Source organism: Psittacula echo, assembly GCF_963264785.1.
Source record: "Psittacula echo genome assembly, chromosome: 12".
Classification (NCBI taxonomy): domain Eukaryota; kingdom Metazoa; phylum Chordata; class Aves; order Psittaciformes; family Psittacidae; genus Psittacula; species Psittacula echo.
In genome coordinates this window covers 6,236,876-6,250,092 of record NC_137747.1, presented here as the reverse complement: position 1 = coordinate 6,250,092, position 13,217 = coordinate 6,236,876, and the positions used below count along the sequence as shown (strand labels likewise).

At 45.0% G+C, this 13,217-nt stretch overlaps 1 protein-coding gene across 7 annotated transcripts in view; it reads right to left on the bottom strand.

Moving 5' to 3' along the window:
* Positions 1 to 4,961: 4,961 nt before the first annotated feature.
* The window catches only part of NCOA6 (nuclear receptor coactivator 6), a 45,265-nt gene continuing 37,009 nt past the window's right edge, over positions 4,962 to 13,217 (bottom strand). For 4 of the 7 annotated variants that reach the window (XM_080627560.1, XM_080627559.1, XM_080627555.1 and 1 more), the window contains 3 exons: positions 12,703 to 12,739; positions 9,665 to 9,813; positions 4,962 to 6,697 (listed from right to left, as the gene is read on the bottom strand). In XM_080627560.1, the coding sequence (XP_080483686.1) occupies positions 6,651 to 6,697; positions 9,665 to 9,813; positions 12,703 to 12,739 (233 nt within the window). In that variant the 3' untranslated portion in view covers positions 4,962 to 6,650. The other 3 variants (XM_080627556.1, XM_080627557.1, XM_080627558.1) reach the window with 3 other exon arrangements.

The window sequence follows — 13,217 nt, the reverse complement described above, 5'->3', positions numbered from 1 at the left end:
TTAGGGGTTTGTTGGGGTCTTCTTGCACCCAATGTTTTCAATTTGTGACTTGCTGTGTGATGCTTCCAATGGGAAGGTGAAGCAAACACGGCGCTGGCTGGCAGGGAGGCCCTTGGGCTGGTGTCCTGCTTGAACAGCTAGGATGAGTCTTGCTTTCTCATCTTGACTTGCAGAGGGGGAAACTACAGCATGGACTCAGGGACAAAAAATGTGCTGGGGTCTATAACGATGTGTTTGGTATGGGTTTCTCTGTTTGGATGTGAGTTTGTTTCTGTCTGGGAGGCCTTTGGCTGTGTGGTCCTGAAGGATGCTGCAGGGATGCAGCTAAAGCCTTTGGCAACGCTTGTTGGTGAGAGGCTGCTCAGGCTGCTGTGTGCTGGGAGAGCCGCAGGGTTGGATGCTCTGACATAATGTCTGCATGGAAAAGGAGCTGTGGCCACTTGTGAATGCATCCCTGAGCAGCAGCCCATGTCCCGAATATTCACCTTAAAGCTGCTGGAATGAGGCTGGTCCTTCCTTGGGCTCGTTTGTGGACAACCACGTATGGATTTTAAGCAGTGAGCCCCTGAGGATTTGGGAAGTGAAGCGAAGCCGTGCTTTCTGCATCAGCTGCAGCTGGTCTGGCTCCACCGTGTCCCTGGGATCAGAAGGCAGCCAGGATGGGGGGCAGCCGTCCGAGCCATCACATGGAGAAATGCTGGTGCAGGTCACAGGCAGATCTGCGGGAGGAAATTTCTCTATTTGTTGTAATGAAAGCACAGAGAAAAAGGAAGAATTCTCCGATGGAGAGACCTGGGTGAATCTGTCCTGGGCCTGGCAGCAGCTGAATCTCAGTGGTCTTCATCTGGTACCTGGCAGAGCAGCCTGCCTCCATCCTAGTCCAGTGGATGAACCCCTGGAGTGCTGAGGCTGCCCCAGCCACCAAGATAGGACCAGGAGGAGCAGCTCTCCTGGGGAAGTTCGACCTCTTGAGATGAGCACCAGATCACGTCAGGACACGTCTGAACATCCACACCCTGTGATACCCAGCTCCCAGCATGGGGCGGATGGGGACACCTCACGGGCAGCCACGGCAGCCACATCAGCCACAGCCAAGTCCTTCCACCGAACTCCAGCTCTGCAAGGCCAGGGAGAGCTGCCAGGGGCGATGGGGCCAAAGTTCTTGCCAGCCCTGAAACTTGCACTCACAACTGCGCTTTCCAACAGGCTCTGCTGTAAAAGCTCCATCTGAAGGAAGCAAAAGGCTTTCCATGGGAGTCACCGTTTCTTCTCCGTCATGGATAACGTAAACGTGTGGAGCATCCCAAAGATCACCGCCATGGGAATCTTCGCTCTGCTGTTAGCATGTTTCTAATCAAGAGATGATTTAAATTTACATCTTGCTGGTACCTTTTCCTCTTCCATCCAGCCCCACTGGGAATCAAAAACCCCATTGGGGATAAAAAACCCCATTAGTTGTCTTGTCATACCCATAAGAACGAAAAAATAGATGAGAAAGTACTCCAGTGAGGTTCTAGACTTGAATCGTGCATCTTCAGGTCTTCCTGTGGAGGATCAGCATCACTTCCAGTGCCCTGCATAAAGCAGAAATTACATTTCAGGTGAATTTATTGAAAACCAACAAGTCCTCAAAGATTAAACCATGTAATAATTGGGAAACGAGCTGCAAAAAGCAATGGGACATGTCAAGACATGAAAAATGGTTCTCAGCATCCACCTGTTGCTGCCTGCCAGAGGCAGCGCTGAGCCCTGCTCCCCTGTGCTGAGAAGGGGTGATCCATGAGTCTTCCCTGTCTGGGCTTAAAAGAAGCTGATGCCGCGGTGACTGGGGACTGTCGATACCCACCACACCTGCAGCATCTCCATACCAGGAGACCAGCCAGGAACATTTAAGGGCATTGAATGGGCTTGGTCGCCTCAGGGCTTGGCTTCAAGGAGCTTCCATCTCTGTCCATTTGCCTGATATCTGCTCAATACAACGTTGGTGTCATGAATAATTTCCCAGCATCCTGAAGGGCTCAGTCCTCACCCCACCAAGATGAGCAGCTCCAGCTGATAACAGGGATGGCTCTTAGGTGTAGTCCTGTATAAAGTTCTTATTTAGAGGCGATGCAGAGGTGTGTGTCCCCCTTACACTCACTTGGAGCTAATACCTCCAGCGCTGGCTTGGGAGTTGCTTTTCCAGCCCCATACCCACAGCAAGTGCAAAGCTCTGTTGGAGGGATGCTACCGCATGCCCTGGTGCATGGAAACCCTGTGTGAAGCGTTGGCTTTGTTACAGAGAACCACGAAAATCCCTCTGCTTTCCACCCTGCTCATGTTCTAACACTTTTGTGGGAGGAAGGTTTCGTCCCTTGCAAATAGAGGGGGGAAAGCGGCACAGTAAGTTTCAAGTGTAGCTTAAAAACGGGTTGCACAGGGGAGCCCAGGGTTTCTCCACTCTTTCGCGCTCACCTCATGTATTCACATCAGGGAAGCCGGGAGCAGCTTGTGTCCAAGTCCCACTGAAATTGTATCCTCAGCTTTGTATCGACACAGTTATGCTTCGGGAAGTGCAGGGATGAGGGAGCAGCACACGGCCTAACAGTGGAACAGTCGTGTTTTGTCTCGTCCCACAAACGTACCTGTACAGAGCCACTGAGCACTGCAATAGTTGAGCTGTATGTATAAACCCGAGGTATTCTGCTTGTAACACTCCTCCACACGCCTCATCCCTCCATGCTGGACTGACTGTTCATGTGCCTTTCACCCTTTGTCATGGTTTGTCATCCTTGTTTTTAACGCAGCTGCAGAACTTGAATAAACCAGTGAACTGCAGTTAAAAGTCCTATGCAAGAGATGAGTGGGGAGGCAGTTTTCAGTATTTCTGTGTTTCTACGTTGCTTTAAAAGCAGACGCTGGGCTCTCCAGAGAAGCCTGACAGAATTAATGCCCTGGAAAGCACTGAGCTTCTGTTGTTTAGCTAAAAAGCATTTCAGATGCTAAATCTCTTAGGCAGCTTTGGAAAGCTCAGCCTAAACCCCAGTTCCCCACTGGTTTGCGCATGGAGAGTGAGCAGTACAAACACCAGCACTTGACCAGGAGAGAGCGTGTTCAATAGCCAGTGCTTCCTTCCAAGAGAAAGGAGAAGAAAGAGCTATTTGGTGAGAAAAGAAGGTGCTATTTGGTCGGAAAAGGTTGCCTTAAGCCTTCCCTAACATGCATTGGAGAATGTGATTGCCCCCGGCCGCAGCCCTGTACGCGGTTGACGCTGTTGGGGTGCTGCAGAGGACCCACACCACCAAGCAGATGCCCACGCAGCAGTTCTGTATCAGCCGTGCTCTGCTGAATGCCTTACAACAGTGGGACAACTTCCACACCGGGATGTTGAGAAGAGGAACCAGAAGCCCCACGTTTTTCTACATCACCTCTGCTGTAGGACTGAAACCTCGTCCGAAACTCAAAGCTAACAAAATCTGTCCTTTTTTGTGTGTGTTACATGTTCTATCGGTGTAAGCAAGGTCGGTAGAGAAAGGTGTTTACTTCTCGTAGGACATTGTTTAAACACTTGCTGTGTGTCAACAGACTGAAGGACACGACTGCCTGGAATACGTTATGTAGTGTGCCTGTGTGTATGTAACCTGGTTCTGGTTGTTAGGTTGTGATGCTGTCTTTTGACTGAAAAAAAATCTAATATAAAGAAAAAAACCATGAGAAATAAAAAAAAAATTATATATATTTAAACTATTTTGTGTGTATTTCTCTAAAGACTTGTTTGCAAGAAGCTTTGGTTTTTAAAGCAAGCTTTTAATGCTGTAACTATCAGACAAGCCAGCAGGAAAAAAGCCCCTTTTGACAGCAAGGGGAGGGGATCAAACAGAGTCGTTTGAGGGGATTATTTCCCCCCTCCCCATTACCAAACCCTGAAGCTCAGTAGATGATTGCAAGAGCTAAAGCAGGTGCTCATGGCCCTGTGCAAGGTGAGAGCCATGTCATGTACCCATCTCTACAGCACCAGCAGCTCAACAGCTTGGAGCTGTTTCTCCAAGCACATGAACAACAGCCTGATACCACTCACCTTATAACTGAGGGGCAGAGAGATGCCTCTAAGGTGATTAAGGGCTTGGAGTGTCCGACAGATGAGGAGAGGGCTGGAGAAGGCTCAGGGGGATCCCATCCACGTGTGCTGATACCTGATGGGGGGGTACAAAGACTCTTCTCAGCCCAGGGGCTGGATGAGAGGCACAAAATGAAGTAAAAAAGAAGAGAAATTCTGCTTAAACGTAAGAGAATGCTTTTTCACTGCAAGGGTGGTTGACCAGAGGAGCAGGTTGTCCAGTGCAGGGCAAGAGTCTCCATCCTTATAGATACCCAAAATGAGAACGGATGCAGCCATGAGCAACCTTCTGTCTTGCCACTCAGCCCCTGGCCACCTTGTTGGCCCTCTACAGTGTCCCGTCTATGTTATCAACATCTTTGTTGTGTGCATAGGGGGTGGTGGTGCTGGGAACCAGGTGATCATGTTCCAGATGTGATCTAACCAGTGCCAAGGAAAGGGGAACCATCACCTCCCTCAGTGCAGCACCCCCATCCCTGCACCAAGCCAGAGGTAGCTCACTCACCTCGAGGGCTGCAGAGCTGCTCCCTGCCAGTCACTGCCAGTGCGCACAAGGGCAAGAGGCTGCAGCTCCTTCCAAGACTCCTTCCTAGGTGCAGGATCTTGCATTTGTCCTTTCCCAAGGTCCATGTCCCTGTAGTGACCCTGCCCTCAAGCCCATCTGCTTCTCCCATGTGGTGTTTTCCACAACCAGGAGTACATGCCTTCTCCTCCCCAGTTTATTGGTGCATGGACCTCACCTGCAAAGGTGACTTTCCAGGTCTGTGGACTTTGTCCCAGCTCCACAACTTCACAACTGGCAATAGCACAGCACAGGGTGATCACCACGTTACCTGCACACTGGCTCCTAATGTTCCAGGCAGACTTGGAGGAGAGGACATCAGAGGGCAAGAGGGGGGTCCCTTGCCCCACCAAAACCTTCTGATAGGCACGGGATGATCCCACCTTGTTCTTAGCACAGATGTGGAATAAAACCATCTAAAGATGAGGATTAGCCAATGTAACATGGAGGATGGGAGTAATAAAATCAGCCATTTCAGAAAACACTTCCTATTGACCGTACTTACATGTGTGTGAGTGCATACAGAATATATACATGCATATAAAATATACACATGCATATAGAAATGTGTGTGCATGGATCCATAATCCTACACGTGCATATAAAAGTGTATGTATGGATCTATAATCCTAAAGGATTAGATGCTTTTTGTGGAAAACAACTTCATACTACCCCTTGTAAAGCAAGAGAGGCATAACAGCTGGGGGAGAGCTGGGGATTTGGAGCATGGGGGTAGCCAGCATCTAACTAACTTTTCCCTTGCAAAAGAAACAGAGCATCTGCACTTTGACAGGGATGATCAGAGACTGGAGCGTCACTCAGTGTCTACTACCTTGTGCACAAATAGGTAATTTCTTCCATTATAAAAGGTGAAAATTTACATTTAACTACAATTTCATCAGCCTTTTATACATATCAATGCGTTCCTACAACTGTGTAAGAGAAGAAAACAGGTCCAAGTGTCTGTTTGTGCACAAAGCAACGCGCAATCCGAAAGGACCAGTGAGAGCTCCCTGGAACAAGGGGCCTGACCTACTTTCCGCAGCCCTGCATACAAACCATGCACTGCTGGTTATCCATGTAACAGATTGCAGGCTCCTGCATTTCACAAAGCCTTAAACCCATTCCATACAGCTTTTCCCTCTGCTGCACGTTCCTGTTGAGCAGCTTTACTCACGGAGAGCGCTGTCTCCTGGGCCTCCTCCCCCTGTATGTGCTCCCTGCGCAGAGCCCAAGGGCAGGAGCGTGGCCTGCGCCGTGTTTTCTTGCTTTGCAAGAACAGCTGCATCAGTTAATTCGTTTGTGGTTAAACAAATTCCTCTCTAAAGCTCCATATAAGGAGCTTGCAGGCCTCGAGCTCTAAATAATCCCTTCAATCTTCCTGTTTGGAATGATGCGGTTGTTGTTGCTAATAATAATTCAACCCAACTTATAGGACAATAACATTTATTGAGAGCATGAGGGATTCCACATTATACAAACCCTTACATTTATGTTGTTTTCTGTTTCGTTTCACTGGTCCATTTCTACAACAAATACATCAGATCTACTATATAATAAAATTATTTACATTTCCAAACATGACTGGGTTTGTTTCTAAACCCTCTTACTGCTATTCACATACAGTACTTAAACAACAGCACAATACATTATTTTTAATACCTAAAAATGACAACCCTGTATTCTAATTTATGAAAAGTGGAAACAAATAAATTTACAATTGTCTTCCCCTCCCCTTCCATTTCATACAAACACATTAACCTCGTGCTAACCCTGGGCTTCACTTCGTAAGTCCAGGGGGTTTAAGGAGAACCCAGTTTTTATATCTATTTATCCGTTTTTTAGAAAAAAAAAAATCATTTTTTGGGAACAGGAGAATATTAAAAGGACTTTACTGTACAGAATTTTATTTAAAAAAAGAAAAATCACAGCTCAAAATCGCTATTGGTAAATTCACACTCATTTACAAGTTTCATGTTTCCATGCAGTAATTTACTTGGATTTTCTTCTTTTTGACTGCATTGCACTGGCACTCGTTTCTGAAATTAAGAGAAGAAAAGAAGCATGGATACGAAGTCGACAAGCCATTCACCAGAGGTGCACAGATTGCCCTTCCACAATCACACCAGAGTGCAAACCTCGGAGGAGCGGGATTCCCACAGACCCGAGACTGACTCTTCACCAAGTCACAACGCAAACACCAGCGCTGTGACACAGCTCAGCCTTCCCCCAGCTCTGGTAGGGCATGACTTCCAAGCGTTAGGGCTTCAGCAATGCTGAACTTGCAATGCATCAGCCTTAAGATCTGTGTGGTTTTGTATGTTTAAGTGTTCAATGTTAGTTCCCCACATGCACAACGTGCTCAGGTGTGCCTCCGTGGCACTGGATACAAACTGCGGCAGTGGGAGCCAGCATCATGGAGATGGTGCTATAAAAAACACTTAGGAAGGTCATTTGGAGCCTGCCGCATGAATTACAAATGTAGTTGTTTGAGTCCTTGGGAAGTCAGATCATTAGAAAACAAGTCTCTTGAGTGTACATTATGATTCACAGAGAAGCAGCTATGCAGAAAGGTACAACACACCGCGAGGAGCAGCGCTCGCAGAAGCTGCAGTGAAAGCAGATGACATGTTCAGTGCACTTACCAAGGCACTAACGTTTCCATTTCAAAACAAAACAGGGTAAGGACCAAAGGTGTTTGCATCTTTAGATCTTTCAAAAATGGGATTTTAAGCGTTGGCAATGTATCTTTGGCTCTTGACAGTATTTTCCAAAAGCTATTAGAGCTGTGTGTATTTTAAGAGTCAACAGGGAAAAGATTTCCAAGACACCCAAGACATCTAAAGCTAGAGGAGTGACAGTACAACTCCATGGCGGTTAAATGTTGTATTTAAAAAACAAAATAAAGCAACATTATAAAATTCAACAAACTCAAAACTACAGTAAATGCTGCAACAGCCCTTGCTGGAAATACTCCAAGAAGTGACAATACCAACACAGCACCAGGTTTCAGAAGTGGAACACCTCAGCAGGCACGACTCTCACTTATCAGAGCTCCCTCTGAGCAGCAGCACTATGGAAGCAGCTCAGGCAGCAGCTGCTATAGCCAGCCCTGCTGCTGTGGGGTCCTTCTCTTACAGTTACCCTTCTGCCTCCTCCTTCCTGATGCTTAGCAAAGGGATTCCTACACCAACTGGTCAAAGTTTACTTCTTTCTCCCTGCTACATTTCAGGTTTTTTTCCTACCTGCCATTTCTACAGTGGCCTTAATCCACCCCTATCTAACGGGAGCTTCTCCCAGCCCCACATTAACACAGCCTAGTGAGAGTTTCTCAGGACACAGACAAGGTAACTGGAGATGTCTAGAAGGAGCATACAAACCAAGTGTGCTTTCTAAAGCTCTGATTCACTAACAAAAACACAGACCAGAGTAGGCACAAGTGGCAAACTTCCTTACACCAGCTCCCTCACTAACCCTCCAGCCTGTCCTTGTCCACAGGAGAGCCTTGCTTTGCTCACTTTCTCTACCACCTGGAAGCAGGCATTGCTTGCATGAAGCAATGTAACCACAGCCCAGGATACCACACTGTAAGCAGGATCAGTGTTTTCAAGCAAACCCCTTAGATACTGCACCAGTTTCAGGTGCATGTTTTAAAAGCAGTGATTTTACTTACAGAGGTAATAAATAACAGTCAGTACAAAACCTCTGAGCTCTGGTGTTATTTCAATTTGACGTACTTTCATGTTCCCATATTCCCAGAATTTGATGGGCCACTGGTTGTCATCTTTAGGTTTACTCGTTACAGTATGGGGGCAGGCCCATACATTTCAGGTCCCTTCACACTCAGGACAGGATCACCAAATCTAAAGATTTTACATTGGCTTCACAGTTTTCAAGCTTTTCTTCACAATCATGAAAGAGAATTGACTTTTACAATACAGACTCAGGTTCTTCTGCACAATCCTGCCACAAGAAGTAGAATGAATTAAATTCAGCAGCCACAAAAGTGCAGAACATACGGGTCCCTCCATGTCATCTTTGAGATTCATGGCACAAGTACATATAGCTGGAAGTCTTCTCTGAACCTCTTAAAATGCAAATATTCTTACCATCCAATTTTAGTATCTTCAGTATGGAAAATGGTTGCTGAATTCAACTTGACTTCCTTTTATAAGAATTTTATATCAATACCTCTTTGCTCTGTATGTTATCTTTAATATATTGGTTGAATGTTGCATCTTGCTGGGTTCTCTCTACCCTTCTGAACAAATTTTGTCCATCAGAATTTTTCTGACCCTTAAACATAAGCAGCTGACAGAGTTTAGCTTCAGAAACACAGAATGGCACCACGGACCGTGCATTCTGGCAACGACCATGTGTTTCACACAAATACTGCATACTCTGTTCAAGATTGAAGCCTGGGTAGCAATAAGGCACGTCAGCAACTGCTAATGCCATGGGTTAGTATCTGTAACTTTAGGATTTCACATGTTTTCGGAAAGAACAGCTGAGGCTCTGTGCTAGCACACAGCACTCCTCGGTGCTCCAGGCTGCCATCCAGGCAGCGTTCTGAACATGCCTGAACCACAGCATTTGGCTTCACAAGAGCTGACCGTGCACTTGGGAAGACTTTAGCATCTGTCTTGTGTCTTTCAGGCTTCAGGAAAACAAAAAGAGTGACTTTTTTACTTGAGTACAGTCCTTTCAATGGCAACACATTTCTGCCAAGAGAATTCAATTGCAACTAGGCAAGCTTGCTGAATGCTATGTTGTTGAGTACTGCAGAAAACAAGTTCCACACATTTAACAATGGGAAATTCATACAAGATTCACTGCCAGTACAGATGTCGGTCAATACTTGAACACCAGCCTGTGTCTAAATGTTTGAAACTAGAGTTAAAAGCACACTTAGAAGCTGTAAACCATTGTTACGAGCCAAGGGTTATTACTTGGGGCAGTACATTACTGCCTGCCCTCTCCAGAGAAACGAGGGCTGTGGATTTTACCTTTTGCAGTGCTGGACGCAGACGCTGGTCGGGAGGACCTCTTGCGCTGTCCGTTCTCTACAGTTTCCTGTGGAGCGGCAGAATCCTCTGTTCTTGAATTTCTTCTACTTGGAGTTTTAGACTTTTCACAATTCTCTTTTGTCTCATTACTAATAAAGTGGGACAAAATATTTCTGATGAAGTGTAAGAAGGATTATGCTTTTCTATGCAACTCAGACAAGCTGGAGGATGGACCGACACAGGTATCAGTTCCGGACTATTAGCACTGAAGATATGAAATGCTAGAGATACCAGAAGTTTTATCAGATGCAGAATGACCTGAGTAAGCCAGAGTATAGTCCATTTCTATTAAAAATTATCAGAGGATACAGAATTGAGAAGTCCTCAAAGAGAATATTTTCAACATTAGAAGACCAAGAAATTAGATGCATTATAAATTGTCTGCTCTGTTTTCCACAGGTGCCACCATTACTGAAGTCTAGGAAAAGCAAACAAGTTACATTAGAGACTGCTATGATATGGGAATACAGAGTTGAAATTGCAGAAGAACATAAGGAGGCATTATGAACTCTTCAGTGAGTATGCCAGCTTTTGCTTTTACAAGACTCACTCCATTGATCTTCACATATTAAAAAGCTTAAGGCTTATTTTAAACTTTCTTAAAGCTTTAAAGCTTGACGTTAAAACGTTTTCTTTTCTTAATAGAAAGCTTTTTCTGCTATATCAAATAATTTTAGGTAGTGTGGAAATCCATGTTTCCTGTCCCTGAGACAACAGATAGAGTGCTACACTTCGTAATTAACTCTTTACCCTGTGAATTCCTCATGAGGTTTGGGTGTTTTCTCCTTAATGCATTAATGCCAGACAATTTCTGATGACTAAGTGTAATCTGAAGATTACACTAAACTTATCTCCTGTGAATTCAAAAGTAAGTAATTAATCAAATAAATCACTGCTGATACTGGAAAGGGAGAAACATAACTCATGTCATGCCCTTTGGGTGATACTTGCAAGATGTCAAGAAAGGCTGCCATAATCAGAGAACTGACTGAAAACGCACAGCAGACCTGTGCGTTCCAGAGGCTCCACTACACTGCCACTGGTTCAGAGGAAGTCCTGTTTTGAGAGGAAAACCTACTACAGACACTTGTAGTTTTAACTAGCAGATACTTAAAATAAAACACAGTTTGTCCACGAGAGACAAACATTCTCAAGCAAGGAAACACACAGTAGAGGAGAATATTGAAGCACATGGACTGTCTCAGATACAAAATAAATCATAGACAGAATCATGGGTCATCTATAAACTGAATCGCTCAAACAGGTCACAAACTGCTCTTCTGCTCAGTAATGTGGGCAGCTGAAATAGCAGCCACCTGCTTCAGAGGATACTTGGAGGTAAGCAAACAGGCACCATCAGCTGAAGTTCAGTTATTACAGATAATTTTAACAGATCTAGTGACTAATCCATAGCTTGGATTGTGTCACAGGAACCAACACATCACTTCTTTCATAGCAGGAAATCAAGTTGGCCCAAGTTAAAATATTCCCAGTGCTTTCTAGGTTGCAAGCTCCTCTAAGGCTTGTACCAAATGGTGCTAAACTCCAGGAGCTCAAAGTTGGCCACTGTATCAGCCATCACTAGATTCACGGTTTGCCTGAAAACCTCCCTTCTTTTCTGGTCCTGCTCAGAAAAGCATCAGCCCAGAAAAATGCAATCAGAAATGCACTCGTGGTCATTTGATGTGTTGAGGAGTGTGGAGAAGGGTCATGCAAGGGTGCTTCATTTGGAGAATCTGCTCATCTGCTAAGTGTCACACCATCAGCTTCTCAGAGAAACTGTACCCTAGAGAAAACTTGTACTGACAGTTCAGCTCATCTTTGATACAAGTAGAATGATCCCAATCCATGCGGATTATCCATGTGTTTTAATGGATTAAAACTTAAACAGGAGAAGTTTAAACTGGATATAAGGAAGAAGTTCTTTACTGTTAGGGTGGTGAGGCACTGGAATGAGTTGCCCAGGGAGGTTGTGAATGCTCTGTCCCTGGCGGTGTTCAAGGCCAGGTTGGATGAGGCTTTGGGTGGCTTGGTTTAGTGTGAGGTGTCCCTGCCCATGGCAGGGGGGTTGGAACTGGATGATCTTAAGGTCCTTTCCAACCCGAACTATTCTATGATTCTATGTGGTGGTAAATACAGTTAAATACTCAATGTGGAGTCACTCCTGATCTGAGGAAATATACTGTGCTCCCTCCCTTACAAAAGATGACACTGCCTTCCTTACTGATGAACCAAATGAGTTAACTGCACCTCTTGCCCTGGCTTAGGGCACCACTCCACTGATGAGGGAGCATCAAAAACGCAGCCATTCATGCCAACACTGTTATCCAAAAACCTTACAAAGGTTCATCATTACAGCTGCCTAGACTGAGTTTAAGAGTCTGGTGGGTTTAAAATCGAACAGAAACAGACCTTGGAAGCCACATTTTCTTCTGGCAGAACACAACCTTTTGAAATTTGATTTTTTGATTACTGAGTGTCTTAATTGGGTCAAGATGAAGTTTCTACCTGACTCTCCTACCAGGTTTTGGCAAAATGTCAACAAGCAAACAGAAGAAATCTGGAGAAAAGAGTCACAAGGGCAGAAACCCCCCAAACTTTAGAAAAGCTTAAGTGCAGAAATCAAAACTTCACATGAGAACTAAGCTGCAGGCTTCGGGGGTTTTAGTTTTGATTTGTTTTCAGAAAATAGCAAACAGTAGAACCATCAAGACCCTTCCGGGACATGAAAGAGGCCTGAAGAGATAAGAGGAAACACTGCCCAAAGCATGAAGACAGAGTTGGGAAACGTTACCTTACATTCTGCATTTCAGACATGTTTTGAAACACAGTTGAGCCCAATTTCTTAGCAGGACAGAAAGGGTATGGACAAGAAAATGAAAAGCAGTAGCAGAAGGTGTGCAACTGAAGCAAAGAGAAAGGGACTTCCTCCCATGAAAGCTACATCTATTCTGCATCTACACAAACTATCTCCTTACCTTTGACCAGCAACTACCGGAGCATTTGTTTCAAGTTCTACAAGAGAAAAAGATAATTTTAAAATCCACTGTCAAGGCACAACCATCTCACATTATTCTCATTATGCTTTAGCTCTGAGGAATAATCTTCTCTCATCTATTGTTTCTTGCAAAGCAAACTACCATATCAAACAAGTACCGGGTCAGTCAAGTGCTCTTTCTGCTTATGGCCTGCACCAGCTAAGGCAGAGGAAAGTTAAAAGGAACCCTGCAGAAGAAAACTGTGGAGAAACTTCCTGACAAGAGCTACCAGTCCTCTCCCTTTTTTAGCTCCCATTTTAGACAGTTTATAAGTTCTAAACCATCTAGGGTTTATTCTTTGTAAACCTTAAAAATACTAATGTGGATCTATCATGCATGTTAAATTTTACCTTAACCCAACCACCTCTTACAGCAAGACCTTCTAAAGCAAAAGGAGGCAATCTTCTGAAGCCCAATTATACTTCTGCTGAATTGGAAAATCTCTCAGGAGATGA